Source organism: Carcharodon carcharias, chromosome 7, assembly GCF_017639515.1.
Source record: "Carcharodon carcharias isolate sCarCar2 chromosome 7, sCarCar2.pri, whole genome shotgun sequence".
Taxonomy (NCBI): domain Eukaryota; kingdom Metazoa; phylum Chordata; class Chondrichthyes; order Lamniformes; family Lamnidae; genus Carcharodon; species Carcharodon carcharias.
This window is the reverse complement of record NC_054473.1, coordinates 186,113,674-186,128,422: the sequence shown is the minus strand read 5'-3', so window position 1 is coordinate 186,128,422 and position 14,749 is coordinate 186,113,674. Positions and strand designations below refer to the sequence as shown.

The window sequence follows — 14,749 nt, the reverse complement described above, 5'->3', positions numbered from 1 at the left end:
GCGTTTGTGTGTGTGTGTGTCTTTGTGCCTGTGCGTTTGTGTGTGTGTGTGTCTTTGTGCCTGTGCGTTTGTGTGTGTGTGTGTCTTTGTGCCTGTGCGTTTGTGTGTGTGTGTGTCTTTGTGCCTGTGCGTTTGTGTGTGTGTGTGTCTTTGTGCCTGTGCGTTTGTGTGTGTGTCTTTGTGCCTGTGCGTTTGTGTGTGTGTGTGTCTTTGTGCCTGTGCGTTTGTGTGTGTGTGTGTCTTTGTGCCTGTGCGTTTGTGTGTGTGTGTGTCTTTGTGCCGGTGCGTTTGTGTGTGTGTGTCTTTGTGCCGGTGCGTTTGTGTGTGTGTGTGTGTCTTTGTGCCTGTGCGTTTGTGTGTGTGTGTGTGTCTTTGTGCCTGTGCATTTGTGTGTGTGTCTTTGTGCCTGTGCGTTTGTGTGTGTGTCTTTGTGGCTGTGCGTTTGTGTGTGTGTCTTTGTGGCTGTGCGTTTGTGTGTGTGTGTGCCTTTGTGCCTGTGCGTTTGTGTGTGTGTGTGTCTTTGTGTGTGTGTCTTTGTGCCTGTGTGTATCTGTGTGTGTCTTTGTGCCTGTGCGTTTGTGCGTGTGTGTCTTTGTGCCTGTGCGTTTGTGCGTGTGTGTCTTTGTGCCTGTGCGTTTGTGTGTGTGTCTTTGTGCCTGTGCGTTTGTGTGTGTGTGTGTGTCTTTGTGCCTGTGCGTTTGTGTGTGTGCCTTTGTGTGTGTGTCTTTGTGCCTGTGTGTTTCTGTGTGTGTCTTTGTGCCTGTGTGTTTCTGTGTGTGTCTTTGTGCCTGTGCGTTTGTGTGTGTGTCTTTGTGCCTGTGCGTTTGTGTGTGTGTCTTTGTGCCTGTGCGTTTGTGTGTGTGTCTTTGTGCCTGTGCGTTTGTGTGTGTGTCTTTGTGCCTGTGCGTTTGTGTGTGTGTCTTTGTGCCTGTGCGTTTGTGTGTGTGTCTTTTTGTGTGTGTGTCTTTGTGCCTGTGCGTTTGTGTGTGTGCCTTTGTGCCGGTGCGTTTGTGTGTGTGTGCCTTTGTGCCGGTGCGTTTGTGTGTGTGTGCCTTTGTGCCGGTGCGTTTGTGTGTGTGTGCCTTTGTGCCGGTGCGTTTGTGTGTGTGTGCCTTTGTGCCTGTGCGTTTGTGTGTGTGTGCCTTTGTGCCTGTGCGTTTGTGTGTGTGTGCCTTTGTGCCTGTGCGTTTGTGTGTGTGTGTGTCTTTGTGCCTGTGCGTTTGTGTGTGTGTGTGTCTTTGTGCCTGTGCGTTTGTGTGTGTGTGTGTCTTTGTGCCTGTGCGTTTGTGTGTGTGTGTGTCTTTGTGCCTGTGCGTTTGTGTGTGTGTGTGTCTTTGTGCCGGTGCGTTTGTGTGTGTGTGTGTCTTTGTGCCGGTGCGTTTGTGTGTGTGTGTGTCTTTGTGCCGGTGCGTTTGTGTGTGTGTGTGTCTTTGTGCCGGTGCGTTTGTGTGTGTGTGTGTCTTTGTGCCGGTGCGTTTGTGTGTGTCTTTGTGCCTGTGCGTTTCTGTGTGTGTCTTTGTGCCTGTGAGTTTCTGTGTGTGTCTTTGTGCCTGTGAGTTTCTGTGTGTGTCTTTGTGCCTGTGCGTTTGTGTGTGTGTCTTTGTGCCTGTGCGTTTGTGTGTGTGTCTTTGTGCCTGTGCGTTTGTGTGTGTGTCTTTGTGCCTGTGCGTTTGTGTGTGTGTCTTTGTGCCTGTGCGTTTGTGTGTGTGTCTTTGTGCCTGTGCGTGTGTGTGTGTGCCTTTGTGCCTGTGCGTGTGTGTGTCTTTGTGCCGGTGCGTTTGTGTGTGTGTGTCTTTGTGCCGGTGCGTTTGTGTGTGTGTGTCTTTGTGCCGGTGCGTTTGTGTGTGTGTGTGTCTTTGTGCCGGTGCGTTTGTGTGTGTGTGTGTCTTTGTGCCGGTGCGTTTGTGTGTGTGTGTGTCTTTGTGCCGGTGCGTTTGTGTGTGTGTCTTTGTGCCTGTGCGTTTGTGTGTGTGTGTGTGTGCCTTTGTGCCTGTGCGTTTGTGTGTGTGTCTTTGTGCCTGTGCGTTTGTGTGTGTGTGTCTTTGTGCCTGTGCGTTTGTGTGTGTGTGCCTTTGTGCCTGTGCGTTTGTGTGTGTGTGCCTTTGTTCCTGTGCGTTTGTGTGTGTGTGCCTTTGTGCCTGTGCGTTTGTGTGTGTGTGCCTTTGTGCCTGTGCGTTTGTGTGTGTGTGCCTTTGTGCCTGTGCGTTTGTGTGCGTGTGTCTTTGTGCCTGTGTGCGTGTGTCTTTGTGCCTGTGTGCGTGTGTCTTTGTGCCTGTGTGCGTGTGTCTTTGTGCCTGTGTGCGTGTGTCTTTGTGCCTGTGTGCGTGTGTCTTTGTGCCTGTGTGCGTGTGTCTTTGTGCCTGTGTGCGTGTGTCTGTGTGCCTGTGTGCGTGTGTCTGTGTGCCTGTGTGCGTGTGCCTGTGTGCCTGTGTCTTTGTGTCTGTGTGCCTGTGTGCCTGTGTGCCTTTGTGCCTGTGTGCCTTTGTGCCTGTGTGTCTTTGTGCCTGTGTGTCTTTGTGCCTGTGTGTCTTTGTGCCTGTGTGTCTTTGTGCCTGTGTGTCTTTGTGCCTGTGTGTCTTTGTGCCTGTGTGTCTTTGTGCCTGTGTGTCTTTGTGCCTGTGTGTCTTTGTGCCTGTGTGTCTTTGTGCCTGTGTGTCTTTGTGCCTGTGTGCCTGTGTGCCTGTGTGCCTGTGTGCCTGTGTGCCTGTGCGTTTGTGTGCCTGTGCGTTTGTGTGCCTGTGCGTTTGTGTGCCTGTGCGTTTGTGTGCCTGTGCGTTTGTGTGCGTGTGCCTGTCTTTGTGCCTGTGCGTTTGTGTGTGTGTGTCTGTCTTTGTGCCTGTGCGTTTGTGTGTGTGTGTGTCTTTGTGCCTGTGCGTTTGTGTGTGTGTGTGTCTTTGTGCCTGTGCGTTTGTGTGTGTGTGTGTCTTTGTGCCTGTGCGTTTCTGTGCACGCACGCATTTTTCTGTGTGTGTCTGTGGATGGATGTTGAGCTTTGGCTATGGTGTCTCCTATGGTTAAGTATTTTAACAGAGCTCACTCCCTCAGCTGCGATATGAATAATGACCATCTGGGTGGGGCCTTGGCTGCCTATAGCCCACATTCGGCAGTTTAAGATGGGGGAGATTGGGGAGGGTTTGAGGTGAGGGGTGACAGCATGTGACCAAGAAAAGAAAGTTGAAGGAATTAAGTGTGCAGTCTAGTTTGACAGGGGCCACTCTGATTTCCATCCTTGCTTTGAGGTGAGGTGAGAGTGGATTCTTTTGTACGTTGTTTTTGGACTTAGTTGAAGGACATGTTCCTGTGCACACTTATTAAAGCTCAACCACAAAAATGTCAGCAATCCCATTTGGAAGGTTTAATATCCGTGTGGTTTGCATTTTATATAGAAGCAGATTCCAGATGAATTTCACTGCACACTTTGAACTCCATGCATCTGCTGACCATGTGCCTCCAGGGTTGTGTGTCTTATTTTAGATTTTAGGGACACTTTTCTGTACAGCATCGGAACCCAAGCAGCAAGACCCTTCAGCCCATTGTAATTGCCTTTCAGAATCCCAACCCTCACCGTCTCTCCATGACAGCATCAAATGATCCCAATGTCCTGGCACAGCAGCGGACTCAACTGGAAAGAGTGATTATTCTCATTGGCATTTATCCCGGGTACTTCTCATGTGGAGAGGCTAAACAATCCCCCCGCTCTCTTGCCCTGTTAGAAGCTGCCAACCCAGTGACTCGGAGCCTTCATGACTTTCGAACCTGATATCCCATCCTTCACGTGAATACGTGCTGCACTGTCGGATGGGCAGTGCCGAGGGAGGTGCTGCACTGTCAAGGATGCTGTTATTTGCTAACTGAGGCCACCTCCGCCCTCTCAACTGAGCATAGAAAAGATCCCACGGCTATTCCTTACGGAAGAGCAGGTGTCCTGGGCAATATCTATCCCTCAATCAACACTGAGAGAGGCAGGTTTATCAGGTCATTATTTCATTGCTCTTTGTGGGAGCTTGCTGTGCCCATATCAGCTGCAGCGTTTCTCTACATTACAACGGGGACCACAATTCAATGTATTTCATTGACTTGGGCCATCCTGAGGTTGTGAAAGGCATCGTTACACTTCACCTGAAAGATGGCGACAGTGTAGATTTTGTGCTCAGCTCGCAGGGGTGGGTCTGAAGCCATTATCCTCTGAGCCAGAGGTGAGAGCGCTGACCCGCTGAGACATGGTTAGTGTGGGCTGAGATTGTGGCTCTTAATTAAAAATGTTGCTGGTACTGAAGTGCTGGAGGGGAAAATCTTCGAATTTGAACTCATCCAAAATTCTGCTGCCTGTATCCTACTTCAGGGGCAGGCGCTGGCATAGGGATATTGTCAATGTGCGCGTATTCCAGAGACTCAGGGTAATGTTCTGGGCCCCGGGTTTGAATCCCACCATGGCAGATGGTGGAATTTGTATTCAGTAAAAATCTGCAGTTAAAAGTCTGATGATGACCCTGAAGCTATTGCTTACTGTCGAAAAAACCCATCTGGTTCGTTAATGTCCTTTAGGGAAGGAAATCTGCTGCCCTTACCTGGTCTGGCCTACATGTGACTCCAGACCCACAGCAATGTGGTTGACTCTTAAGTGGGATGGACAGTAAGTGCTGGCCTTGCCAGCTGACCTACATCGGCTCCCAGTCCAGCAATGCCTCGGTTTTAGAATTCACAACCCTGTTTTCTAATCGCTCCAGGGCCTCACCCCTCCCTATCTATGTAATCTTCTCCAGCCCCTGAACCCTCCGAGATCTCGGTAATCCTGTAATTTTGGCCTAGCATACGAATTAGGAGCAGGAGTAGGCCACTCGGCCCCTCGAGCCTGCTCCGCCATTCAATAGGATCATGGCTGATCTGACTGTAATCTCAACCCCACATTCCTGTCTTCTCCTGATAACCTTTCACCCCCTTGTTAATCAAGAATCTATCTGGCTCTGCCTTAAAAATATTCAAAGACCCTGTTTCCAGTGCCTTTTGAGGAAGAGAGTTCCAAAGACTCAACCCTCTGAGAGAAAAAAATTCTCCTCATCTCTGTCTTAAATGAGCGACCCCTTATTTTTAAACAGTGACCCCTAGTTCTAGATTCTCCCACAAGAAGAAACACCCTCTCCACATCCACCCTGTCAAGACCCCTCAGGATCTTAAATGTTCCAATCTTGCTCATCCCTGAATTCCTTCACTCAACCATCGGTGTTTGTGCTGGTGCCTTCTGCTGACTGGGCCCTCATGCTCTCAAATTCCCTCCCTAAATCTCTCCACATTTCTTCCCTTCTTTCAAGCGCTTCTTTAAAACCTGCCTCTTTGACCAAAGCTCTTGGTCATCTGACCAAATATCTCCTCATGTGGCTCTGTGTCTGTTTGGGAGAGGGAGAGGGGAGTGAGAGAGAGGGAGGGAGGGGGAGTGAAGGAGGGGAGGGAGAGGGAGGGGAGAAAGAGAAGGATATGTGGCACTGAGATAGGCGATTGAGCCCAACCAGTCCATGCCTGATTATTGCTCCTTTGAAGAATATGTTTTACTACATTAAAGGTGCTATATAAATGCAAGTTGCTGTGGAAGTCGGGTTTCTGTGTACTACCTCTTTCCATTTGGTCAACATTTTGTTCCCTTATTTCTCAGGATTTGCTCAACACTGTGATCAGTGCTGTTCTCTTCTTCATTGCCTCCATTGTTCTGGCAGCCATGAACCAAAAGATGGGAGGAGAGATCGCTGCTGTGGTAAGTTACCCCCTGAGGTAATCTCTAGATCTTGGGGAGCTCAGGGTCCTGGGTATCATCCTCGGAGTATCAATGGAACCATCTAAGCACCCTATAGAGAATGGCATCTCAGTTGAGCTATCAGAGAATATAATCACCCCCTCCTTTCTCCTAACGGGTCAGAATTAATCCCATCGAAAGAGGGCGAAACGCAGTGAGAGGGTTTGAGGGGCAGACTGAGTCATTGGCCGCCTGCTCTCAGACCCTTTCAGCTCAGAAAGAGGCCATTTGTGCCCGTGCTGGCACTTTGGAAGAGCTGTCCAATTAACTCCACTCCCCTGCTCTTTTCCCCATAACCCTGCACAACATTCTCCTTCAAATATTTATCCAGTTCCCTTTTGAAAGTCACTATTGAATCCTTTCAGGCAGCACATTCCAGATCAGATCAGCTCTCTGCGTAAAAATAAACATTTTTTCCCCATCTCTTTTTTTGGTTCTTTTGCCAATCACTGTCCAGCCATGTCCTCTGGTTACTGACCTTCCTGCCACTGGAAACAGTTTCTCCTTATTTACTTGGTGAAAATACACTTTGAGCACCTCTTGGTAATTTCCCCCTAAACCTTCTCTTCTCTAAGGAGAACAATTCCAGCCTCTCCATGTATCTGAGGTCTCTCACCCACTGGTCCTAAAGCTTCCATCTGATTGGCCAGTCTTTTCCTTGGGGAGCCCCTAAATGAATTCATTGAGATGAATGTTGGTTGATTTCTTAAGTTGTGATGCGAGGGCAAGGACTTGGCTGCTGTTTGAGTCAGCTGTGACTCAGGAAACATCCAGGAGAGCTGAGTACATAGTCCAGGCCGATGCTCCAAGTGCCAGTACTGAGGGAGTGCTGCACTGCCAGCGGTGCCGTCTTTCAGTTGAGACTTTAAACTGAGGTCCCCACCCCATCCTGGCCAATATTTCTCCCTCGATCAACATCATAAAAACAGATTACCTGGTCAGTTATCAGATTGCTGTCTGTGGGAGCTTACTGTGCCCAATTTGACGACTCCATCCCCTACATTGCAACAGTGTCTACACTTCAAAAAGAAAAGCATTCGATTGGTTGTAAATGGGTTTGGAAATTCCTGTGGTCGTGAAAAGCACTAAATAAATGGAAGACTTCTTAATTTTCTTATTCTGCTGTGTGTTTGTGTCTTAAAAGATTGGTCCGTAATCTTTCTTCTGTTCTTATTACCCACTACCCACCACCTTCCCAACCAGGTGTTTGGCTTCCTGACTGCAGGTGTCTATGTGGTCAACACGTATTTGGCCTTCAAGGTGTGGAGACTGACCGCCCGGCGCCAGCCTGGGGGTCCGGCCAGCGAGTACACACGCGCTCGCTCAGAATCTCGGGGGGAGGTGGAGAGCCGGCCCGAGATCCAACGTCTGGAAGGATGAAAAGGGGGGACCTGGCCCCCTTTCTCTGCAGCAGAGAGAGAGTCGAATGTCTGCAACACTTGGCAGCTGAAGGATCGAACATCCAACATTCACAGAACGGACATTCCCAAATTTTTTTTTTTTTTTTGACAGTGCGGAATATTTTCGGATGGCAGGTTAACCGTGGAGAAATGGAATATCGAGATTTGGAGTTGTTAACAAGTGGGCGTGTAATTCCAAAGCGATTTTGTGAGGTTCTTACCTGTGTGACCTGGGCTGAACCCCTAATGAGTGTGTGAATGATGTCCAGCATCGGCCCGGCTTTGCCTAGTGCCCACTGTGGTCTTTGTCTGAGATGCTCAGCCTTCAGCAGCTGGGGTAGTGAGTGACCTGTTGATGAATCCGACTGCTTTATTTATTGGCCATGGAAGTGGGGAGGCGAGTATGATACTTGATTTGCAAAGGTTTTTTTCTTAAGTGGGAGTGAAGGCCCCAGGAGAGGGGATGCTGGAAGGGGGATGAAGGTGAGGGTGGGAGCTGACATGAGACGCCGCTTCAGTCTGACACGTGCAAGGGCACAACGTGTGTTGTATGAACAGTGCACGATGCAGAAAGGAGCTCTGAGTGATATCTGAACGATGTGTCGTAGAGCGGGGAATCTTGCTGGCTCATAAGTTGCTGTGTGCAACCCCTCACACAACCCCCCCACCCCCCCACCCACCGCAACCCCAACACTAAAGCGATGTCTTTCCACTAGATCGCAGTTAGAACAACTGCCACGTGTCTTCTTCCACCGATTCTGCAGGAGACAAAATGTTCCATCGGTCTCCCATCTCATTTCTCTTCAAAACGCTTTTAAAAAGAGAGAAAAAAAAATCCCAAAGATTGATTTTGTTTTTGTTTTGGTTTTTGTTTTTTATTCATTGCTTGTGACCAAAATATCAGAAAGTGAAAAGCGAAAACACCGGGGACGCTGGAAATCGGAAAGAAAAGCCGAACACGCTGGAGAAGCTCAGCGAGTCTGACGGTCTGCGCAGAGAGAGAGAGAGAGACAGACAGAGTGGACGTTTCGAGTCCCTATGACCCTCCTTCAGAGCTGCAGCATAAGCAGCGCATTTCCACTACTTCCCTCCAGCTCTGGAGAAGGATCGTTCAGACTCAAAACGTTAACTCTTGTCTCTCTCCCCCCGTGGAGGCCGCCTGACCTGCTGAGTTTTTTTTCTGGCATTTTCCGTTTGGGTTGTGTGTGAGAAAGTGAACGCGGCTAAAGAATATTTTTTTGGTGACCAAAAAAGGTTTGTGGATTGACTGGAATGTCAGCGCGGAAAGGAGAGCCCTTTGACCCCAGCGATTAGTATCAAATCCCAGGGACGTCCCCTTCCTGATCGATGGTTTGATTTGTTATCAATATTACCCTGGTTTGAGTCTCAGTCGATGTCAGGCAAGAGCTCCTGGCGCTGAATACGTTTTGTGTGTATCTTGATTTGATTTCCTTTCTTGTCGAAGCATTTAAGAATTCTAAATATGTACATGCTAATACCTGCCTATTTATTACTAGATTTGCTTGCAGCAGTTACTGAATCAGAACTTTTTTTTAAAAACAAAACTTTGATGTATCAGCTGAAATTTCCTTCGTTGACAGAGGAAACTCGTGGGGAACAATGTGAGTCTGCTCTTTAATACCTTTCTATAGTCACTGGTTAGATCAGCACCAGCGCACACACACACAGGCTGCTCCCACCTCGCTAACCTGTACAGCACAATGTCTACGTTTTCTCGGCCCTGTAGGTTCCTACTATTTGGTCTTAAGTAACATATGAAAGGTTTAGGATTCCAGTTTCCATTGATCAGCAGCAATCATGACTGAGTGGGTAGCGCACTCACCTCCGAGTCCGAAGGTTAAGGATTCAAACCCCACTCCAAAGACATAAGCGCCATAATCTATGCTGACACTCTCTGGTGCAGTACTGGGGGGAGTGCTGCGCTGACTGAGGTGCTGTCTTTTTGCTTGAGGTGTTGAACCGAGGCTCCATCTGCCCCCTCGAATACAATCCCGTGATGCTATTTTGAAGCAGAGCAGGGGAGTTATTCCCGGTGCCCTGGCCAGTGCCCTGGCCAAAACCTATCAGCTCGCCTACATCATTTAGAAAAGCCTTGCTGTTTGTGGGAGCTTTCTGTGCCCCATTTGGCTGTTGTGTTCCCTGTATTACAACTGTGCCTGCACTTCACAAAGTATCTCAGTGACTGTAAAACTCCTTGGGGAGTCCCCTTGTTGAACAACAGTGCAAATGTCATGGGACATCCCCTAGCCCCAACCCCACACACCCGGCCCCCCCTCTGCGCCAACCTCACACACCCGGCCCCCTCCTCTGCGCCAACCCCACACACCCGGCCCCCCCTCTGCGCCAACCTCACACACCCGGCCCCCTCCTCTGCGCCAACCCCACACACCCAGCCTCCCCTCTGCGCCAACCCCACACACCCAGCCTCCCCTCTGCCCAACCCCGAATTTTCCTGATTTTTAGCAAAAACATGACCAAAAAAAAGCCCCAACATACTTATGTCTTCACAGTGTCAAAGCACCAAGCCGACCTTGTGGGTTAGTATTGAAACCTGTAGCCAGTGAGAGGTGGCGGAGGAGTTGGAGGGAGGGAGGGAGTGAGGGAGTGCTGCACGGTGAATCTCACCTCACTCGGTCGCAACCCCTGATTCCTGATGTTTAACTTTACCTGTAAACCAAATAGTTTTTAATTTGCGGGATGAAGCTCTGCCCACATGTTCCAATGCAGGCAGTTCAGTGTTGCACAATGTCTCTAAACTGTGTTGTAAATTGCTTCAAATCTCACCGAAAGTGCCTTTTACAGGAGTGAATGTTGCCCTCGGACTAGGACGAGCTTTACTTCCTATCGCTCGTGCCGTGAATTGAGGTCACTGATTATATCAGCCCCTTTTATGGTCTGGAGATTCGAGCTAACCTCTGGCGTATGTTACCAGGAATAATCACTCTGTGTTAAAGTGAACGGGTGCGAGGAACACTCCGGAATCCTACCATTCTGGAGTTTCTGATTTGCGACAGTTTGTGCGCCACCTTTTTATTCCTCATTTCGCACCCCCTCCCTTCCCCTCCCCACTTTAGGGGGTTAATTTTCTGAATTCCTCCTTCGCGATGCTTCTCTGATGGGGAAATGAGAACAAGATTGTGTTCCCCTTGTTTTGGTGGGGGTGGGGTTGGGGGTGAGAGAGAGGGTGCAGGGCAGACCTGGTTCATACTGAAGGGAATTATGGATGTGAAAAGCTCTCCTTACAATGCCAACGGCCGCCTGAAGGTCCTTTTTTAGAAGCTGGTGTTCATTGTAGTCAGGTTTTCCCTGTCCTTTCCTGCGCTGTGGCAATTTGTTATTGGAACTTACTCTCTCCTGTTTGCTCCTGATCCTTTAACCCTTCTCTCCGTCTCCTCAGAGATGTATTTTTGTATGTGCTTAGAGTTATTTAGTTTTCTGGATGTCACTTGTTGGTACAGGTTCTTGCACCTCTCCTTTGTACCCTTGTTAACAAATAAAACTGATTTTAACTGCTGAGGGTGTCGGGAAGTGATTGGGCCTTTGTGTCATGGGCTGACGATTCCTGTCTGTCGTCTGGGGGGCTGCTGAGAGAGGAAGTCGCCGTGTTATTTTCCCATTTCCGTTTTATTTAGTAGGCCGTTACGGTTCCGGGCAGCTCATCGTGTCTGGGCAGGGAGGCCATTCGACCGACGATTGCAATCCTATCCCAACCACGCAGGCAGACTCACCAGCACGGGCTCGCTGGAGAGCCGGAGGGTCGTGGGGGTGGGTGGGGGGGGGGGGCGCTCTGAATGAAATTGCTCGTGCTCCCCTTGCCCTGCCTGAGGCCCACACAGCTACCCACCAACTCCCAGCAGACTTCACTCGCCTGCCCCTTGCCTCCCCCCCACCCCCGATGTAACAGGCTGCCTCAGCGGGAGGGAGATCAGCGCTATCAGCCATGGCTCAGCAGGAAACTGGAAGTTGCGGGTTCCTATTTTCATTTCTGTAACTTAGCCTTTTCCCTCAGCTCCTCCAGCTGCTGAACCTCTCTCATCCACGCTTTTTGTTACCCCTAGACCCGACTATTCCAACGCGCCCCTGGCTGGTCTCCTCAGTCCACTCTCCATACCCATGAGGTCATCCAAAATTGTGCTGCCTGTCTCTCGACTCGCACCAGGCCCTGTTCCCCTTACGCCCTTGCGCTCACTGACCTACACTGGCTCCCAGTGAAGCAGCAGCTGGATTTTAAACTTCCCATCCTTATTTTCAAATCTTTCTAAGGCCTCAGCCCTCCCCCTCTCTCTCCGTAATCTCCTCCGGCTCTACAACCCTCCGAGACATCTGTGCTCCTCCAATTCTGGCCCCTTGTGCTTCCCCAGTTTGAATCGCTCCACCTTTGGCGATGATGCCTTCAGTTGCCTGGGTCCCACGCTCTGGAATTCCCTCCCTAACGCCTCTCCGGCTCTCTACCTCCCTTCACCTTTAAGACGCTCCTTAAAACCTCTTTGACCAAGCTTTTTGTCATCTGATCGAATATCTCTTTATTTGGCTCAGTGTCAAATTTTGTTTTATAATGCTCCTGGTGAAGGACCTTGGAATGTTTTATGATGATAAAGGATTATATAAATATAACGATATAACATACAAGTTGTTTCTCTCCTGATTTAGTGTAACCTTTCAGTCCTGGTGACACCCTTGTAAATCTTTTCTGTACGTTCTCCAGTGTTTCCATATCCTTTTGTCTTCCCTGTAAGTTGCTGCTGCGTGTTTTCTCCTGGAACTGGCTGTGAATTTTCACATTTTGAACAAACGCTGAAATCTGGATTCCAAATTCTGCTGCAGGAACCTCCAGTAGCCTCCAGATGGCACTGTGGGCAGATACACCATGGCTCAACAGCACCACCGCCAGGCTTATTCTGTCACTGCAGGGATTGGCAACAACGCTAGGAGGAGAAACTCCACCCCCCCCCCCCCCCCCCCCCCCCCCCCCCCCCCCACCAAATGCCCATCCACTTTTCTCCTTCTCCACCTGCCCTAACCCCCACCCCCACCCCATAATTCACATTGAAGCATAGATCCACAGGCACTCACCAGTACCTCCTCACACAAGTGATGTCTTCACATGCGACAGTTCCTAGACAATATTTATCCCTCGACTAACATCACTAAAACAGATTATCTGGTCATTATTGCATTGCTGTTTATGGGATCTTGCTATGTGCAAATTTTCTCCCGCGTCTCTGAAATTGCAACAGCGGCAACATTTCAAAGGTATTTCAAAATTGGTGGTACAGAGTTTTGCGTTGCCCTGAGAATGTGGAAGGTGTGACAGAAATGCAAGTGCTTTCTAAGTAATTCCAGGTCTCCACTGAGTTAACTGCTCTCCACTGGGATGACGATCCGGTTACAATACTCCACGGCTAGCAGGAGAATTAGCCAACTTCCTTGATCGTTGTGAAAGCTGCTGCCAAGTTGTGTGTGTGAGGCTCATTTGGAGTATAGAGCAGTTGGGCTGAATGGCCTGTGTCTGTACCGTATGCTCTATGCAATGCTTTCAAAGCTAACATTGCAATAGCACAGGACATAAGCAATCAAATTCCCAGAACCTGTGGCAGCTTCTAATGCCAGTTCAGCAGTAAGCATTGTGTCAGCTGTGGCTCAGTGCTAGTAGTCTTGTTGCTGAGTCGGAAGGTAGTGGGTTCAAGTCCCACCCCAGAGACTCGAGCACAAAATCTACACTGACACCTCTAGTGCAATACTGAGGGCGTGCAGCACTGTTGGAGGCGTTGTCTTTTGGGTGAGGTGTTAAACTGGGGCCACCCACCCCTCATGGCTGGCCGAAAAGATCTCACAGCCACAGTTTTGAAAAAGAGCATGACATGTTCTTCCTAGTATTCTGGGCCAATATTTATCCCTCAACCAATATTACATTTTGACAATTTAGATATTTTTTGTCAAAAAGAAGAGAGACATGTTGCCGAAGCTTTTTGTCTTGCACTCATCAGGACAAACGCAAGAATACCAAATTTCAAATGATCACAACAATATGTAATACAGGAATAAAAAGTGCTGATTGGTAAGCCAATTCTGACTCGTTGAACAACCAGTGCCAGTGTGATGCCATGCATGTAGGCCGTATGTCACAATGACTGGCTGATTGAATCAAACAATATGTTCCTTTGCTTGTTCACAATAGGCAGACCATAGGACGTAGGAGCAAAAATAGGCCATTTGGCCCATTGAGTCTGCTCCGCCATTCAATGAGATCATGGCTGCTCTGATAATCTTCAACTCCACTTTCCTGCCTTTTCCCCATAACCCTTCATTCCCTTACTGATTAAAAATGTGTCTACCTCAGCCTTAAGTATACTTAATGACCCAGCTTCTACAGCCCTCTGCGGTAAAGAATTTCACAGATTGACTACCCTCTGAGAGAAGAAATTCCTCCTCATCTCTGTCTTAAATGGGTGACCCCTTACTCTGAGATTATACCCCCTGGTCCTGGACACAAGGGAAAATGATCTCTCCAGCCTCTACCCTGTCAAGCCCCCTAAGAATCTTATATGTTTCAATTAGGTCATCTCTCATTCTTCTAAATGCCAATGAGTACAGGCTCAACCTACTCAACCTCTCCTCATTAAAAAAAAACCCTCCATATCCAGGATCAAGCTAGTGAACCTTCTCTGGATTGCCTCCAATGCCAGTATATCTTCCCTTAGATAAGGGGACCAAAACTGTTCACAATATTCTAAGTGTGGTCTAATTAATGCCAAGTATAGTTTTAGCAAGTCTTCCCTATTTTTATACTCCATTCCTTTTGAAATAAAGGCCAACATTCCATTTGCCTTCCCTATTACCTGCAGAACTTGTATGCTAGTTTTTTGTGATTCATGTACGAGGACCCCAAATCCCTCTGTGCTGCAGATTTCTGCAGTCTTTCTCCATTTAAATAATATTCAGCTCCTCTATTCTTCCTGCCAAAGTGCATAACCTCACATTTTCCCACATTATATTCCATCTGCCAAGTTTTTTTCCCACTCACTTAACCTGTCTGTATCCTTCTGTAGACCCCTTGTGTCATCCTCACCACTTGCTCTCCCATCTATTTTTGTATCATCCGCAAACTTGGTGATAGTACATTCACTTCCCTCACCCAAGTCATTAATATATATTGTAAATAACTGCGGCCCCAACACTGATCCCTGTGACACTCCACTAGTTACAGGTTGCCATCCTGAAAATGCCCCCCTTATCTGTCTTCTATCAGTTAGCCAATCCTTCAACCAAGTTAATATACCACACCAACAACATGGGCTCTTATTTTATTCAGTAGCCTTATGTGCAGTACCTTATCGAACACCTTTTGTAAACCCAAATATGTTACATCTACTGGTTCCCCTTTATCTATCCTGCTTGTTACCTCCTCGAAAAATTCTAATAAATTTGCTTTCATGAAGCCATGTTGACTGCTTGATTATATTATGCGTTTCTAAATGCTCTGCTATTCCATCCTTTATAATAGACTTTAACATTTTCCTAAAGACAGATGTTAAGCTAACTA

The 14,749-nt window shown here is 48.4% G+C and overlaps 1 protein-coding gene across 2 annotated transcripts in view; it reads left to right on the top strand.

The window, feature by feature from the left end:
- Positions 1–13,084, top strand: part of cmtm4 (CKLF-like MARVEL transmembrane domain containing 4) — an 80,545-nt gene extending 67,461 nt beyond the window's left edge. The window contains exons 3-5 of one of the 2 annotated variants that reach the window (XR_005943636.1): positions 5,648–5,746; positions 6,989–8,807; positions 12,550–13,084. Coding sequence is in view for 1 of the 2 variants with exons in the window: in XM_041192668.1 (XP_041048602.1) it covers positions 5,648–5,746; positions 6,989–7,165 (276 nt within the window). In the remaining variant the exon portion in view is untranslated. Of the gene's footprint in view, positions 1–5,647; positions 5,747–6,988; positions 10,957–12,549 lie in introns of those variants that run through there. The other variant, XM_041192668.1, reaches the window with a different exon arrangement.
- Positions 13,085–14,749: the final 1,665 nt, after the last annotated feature.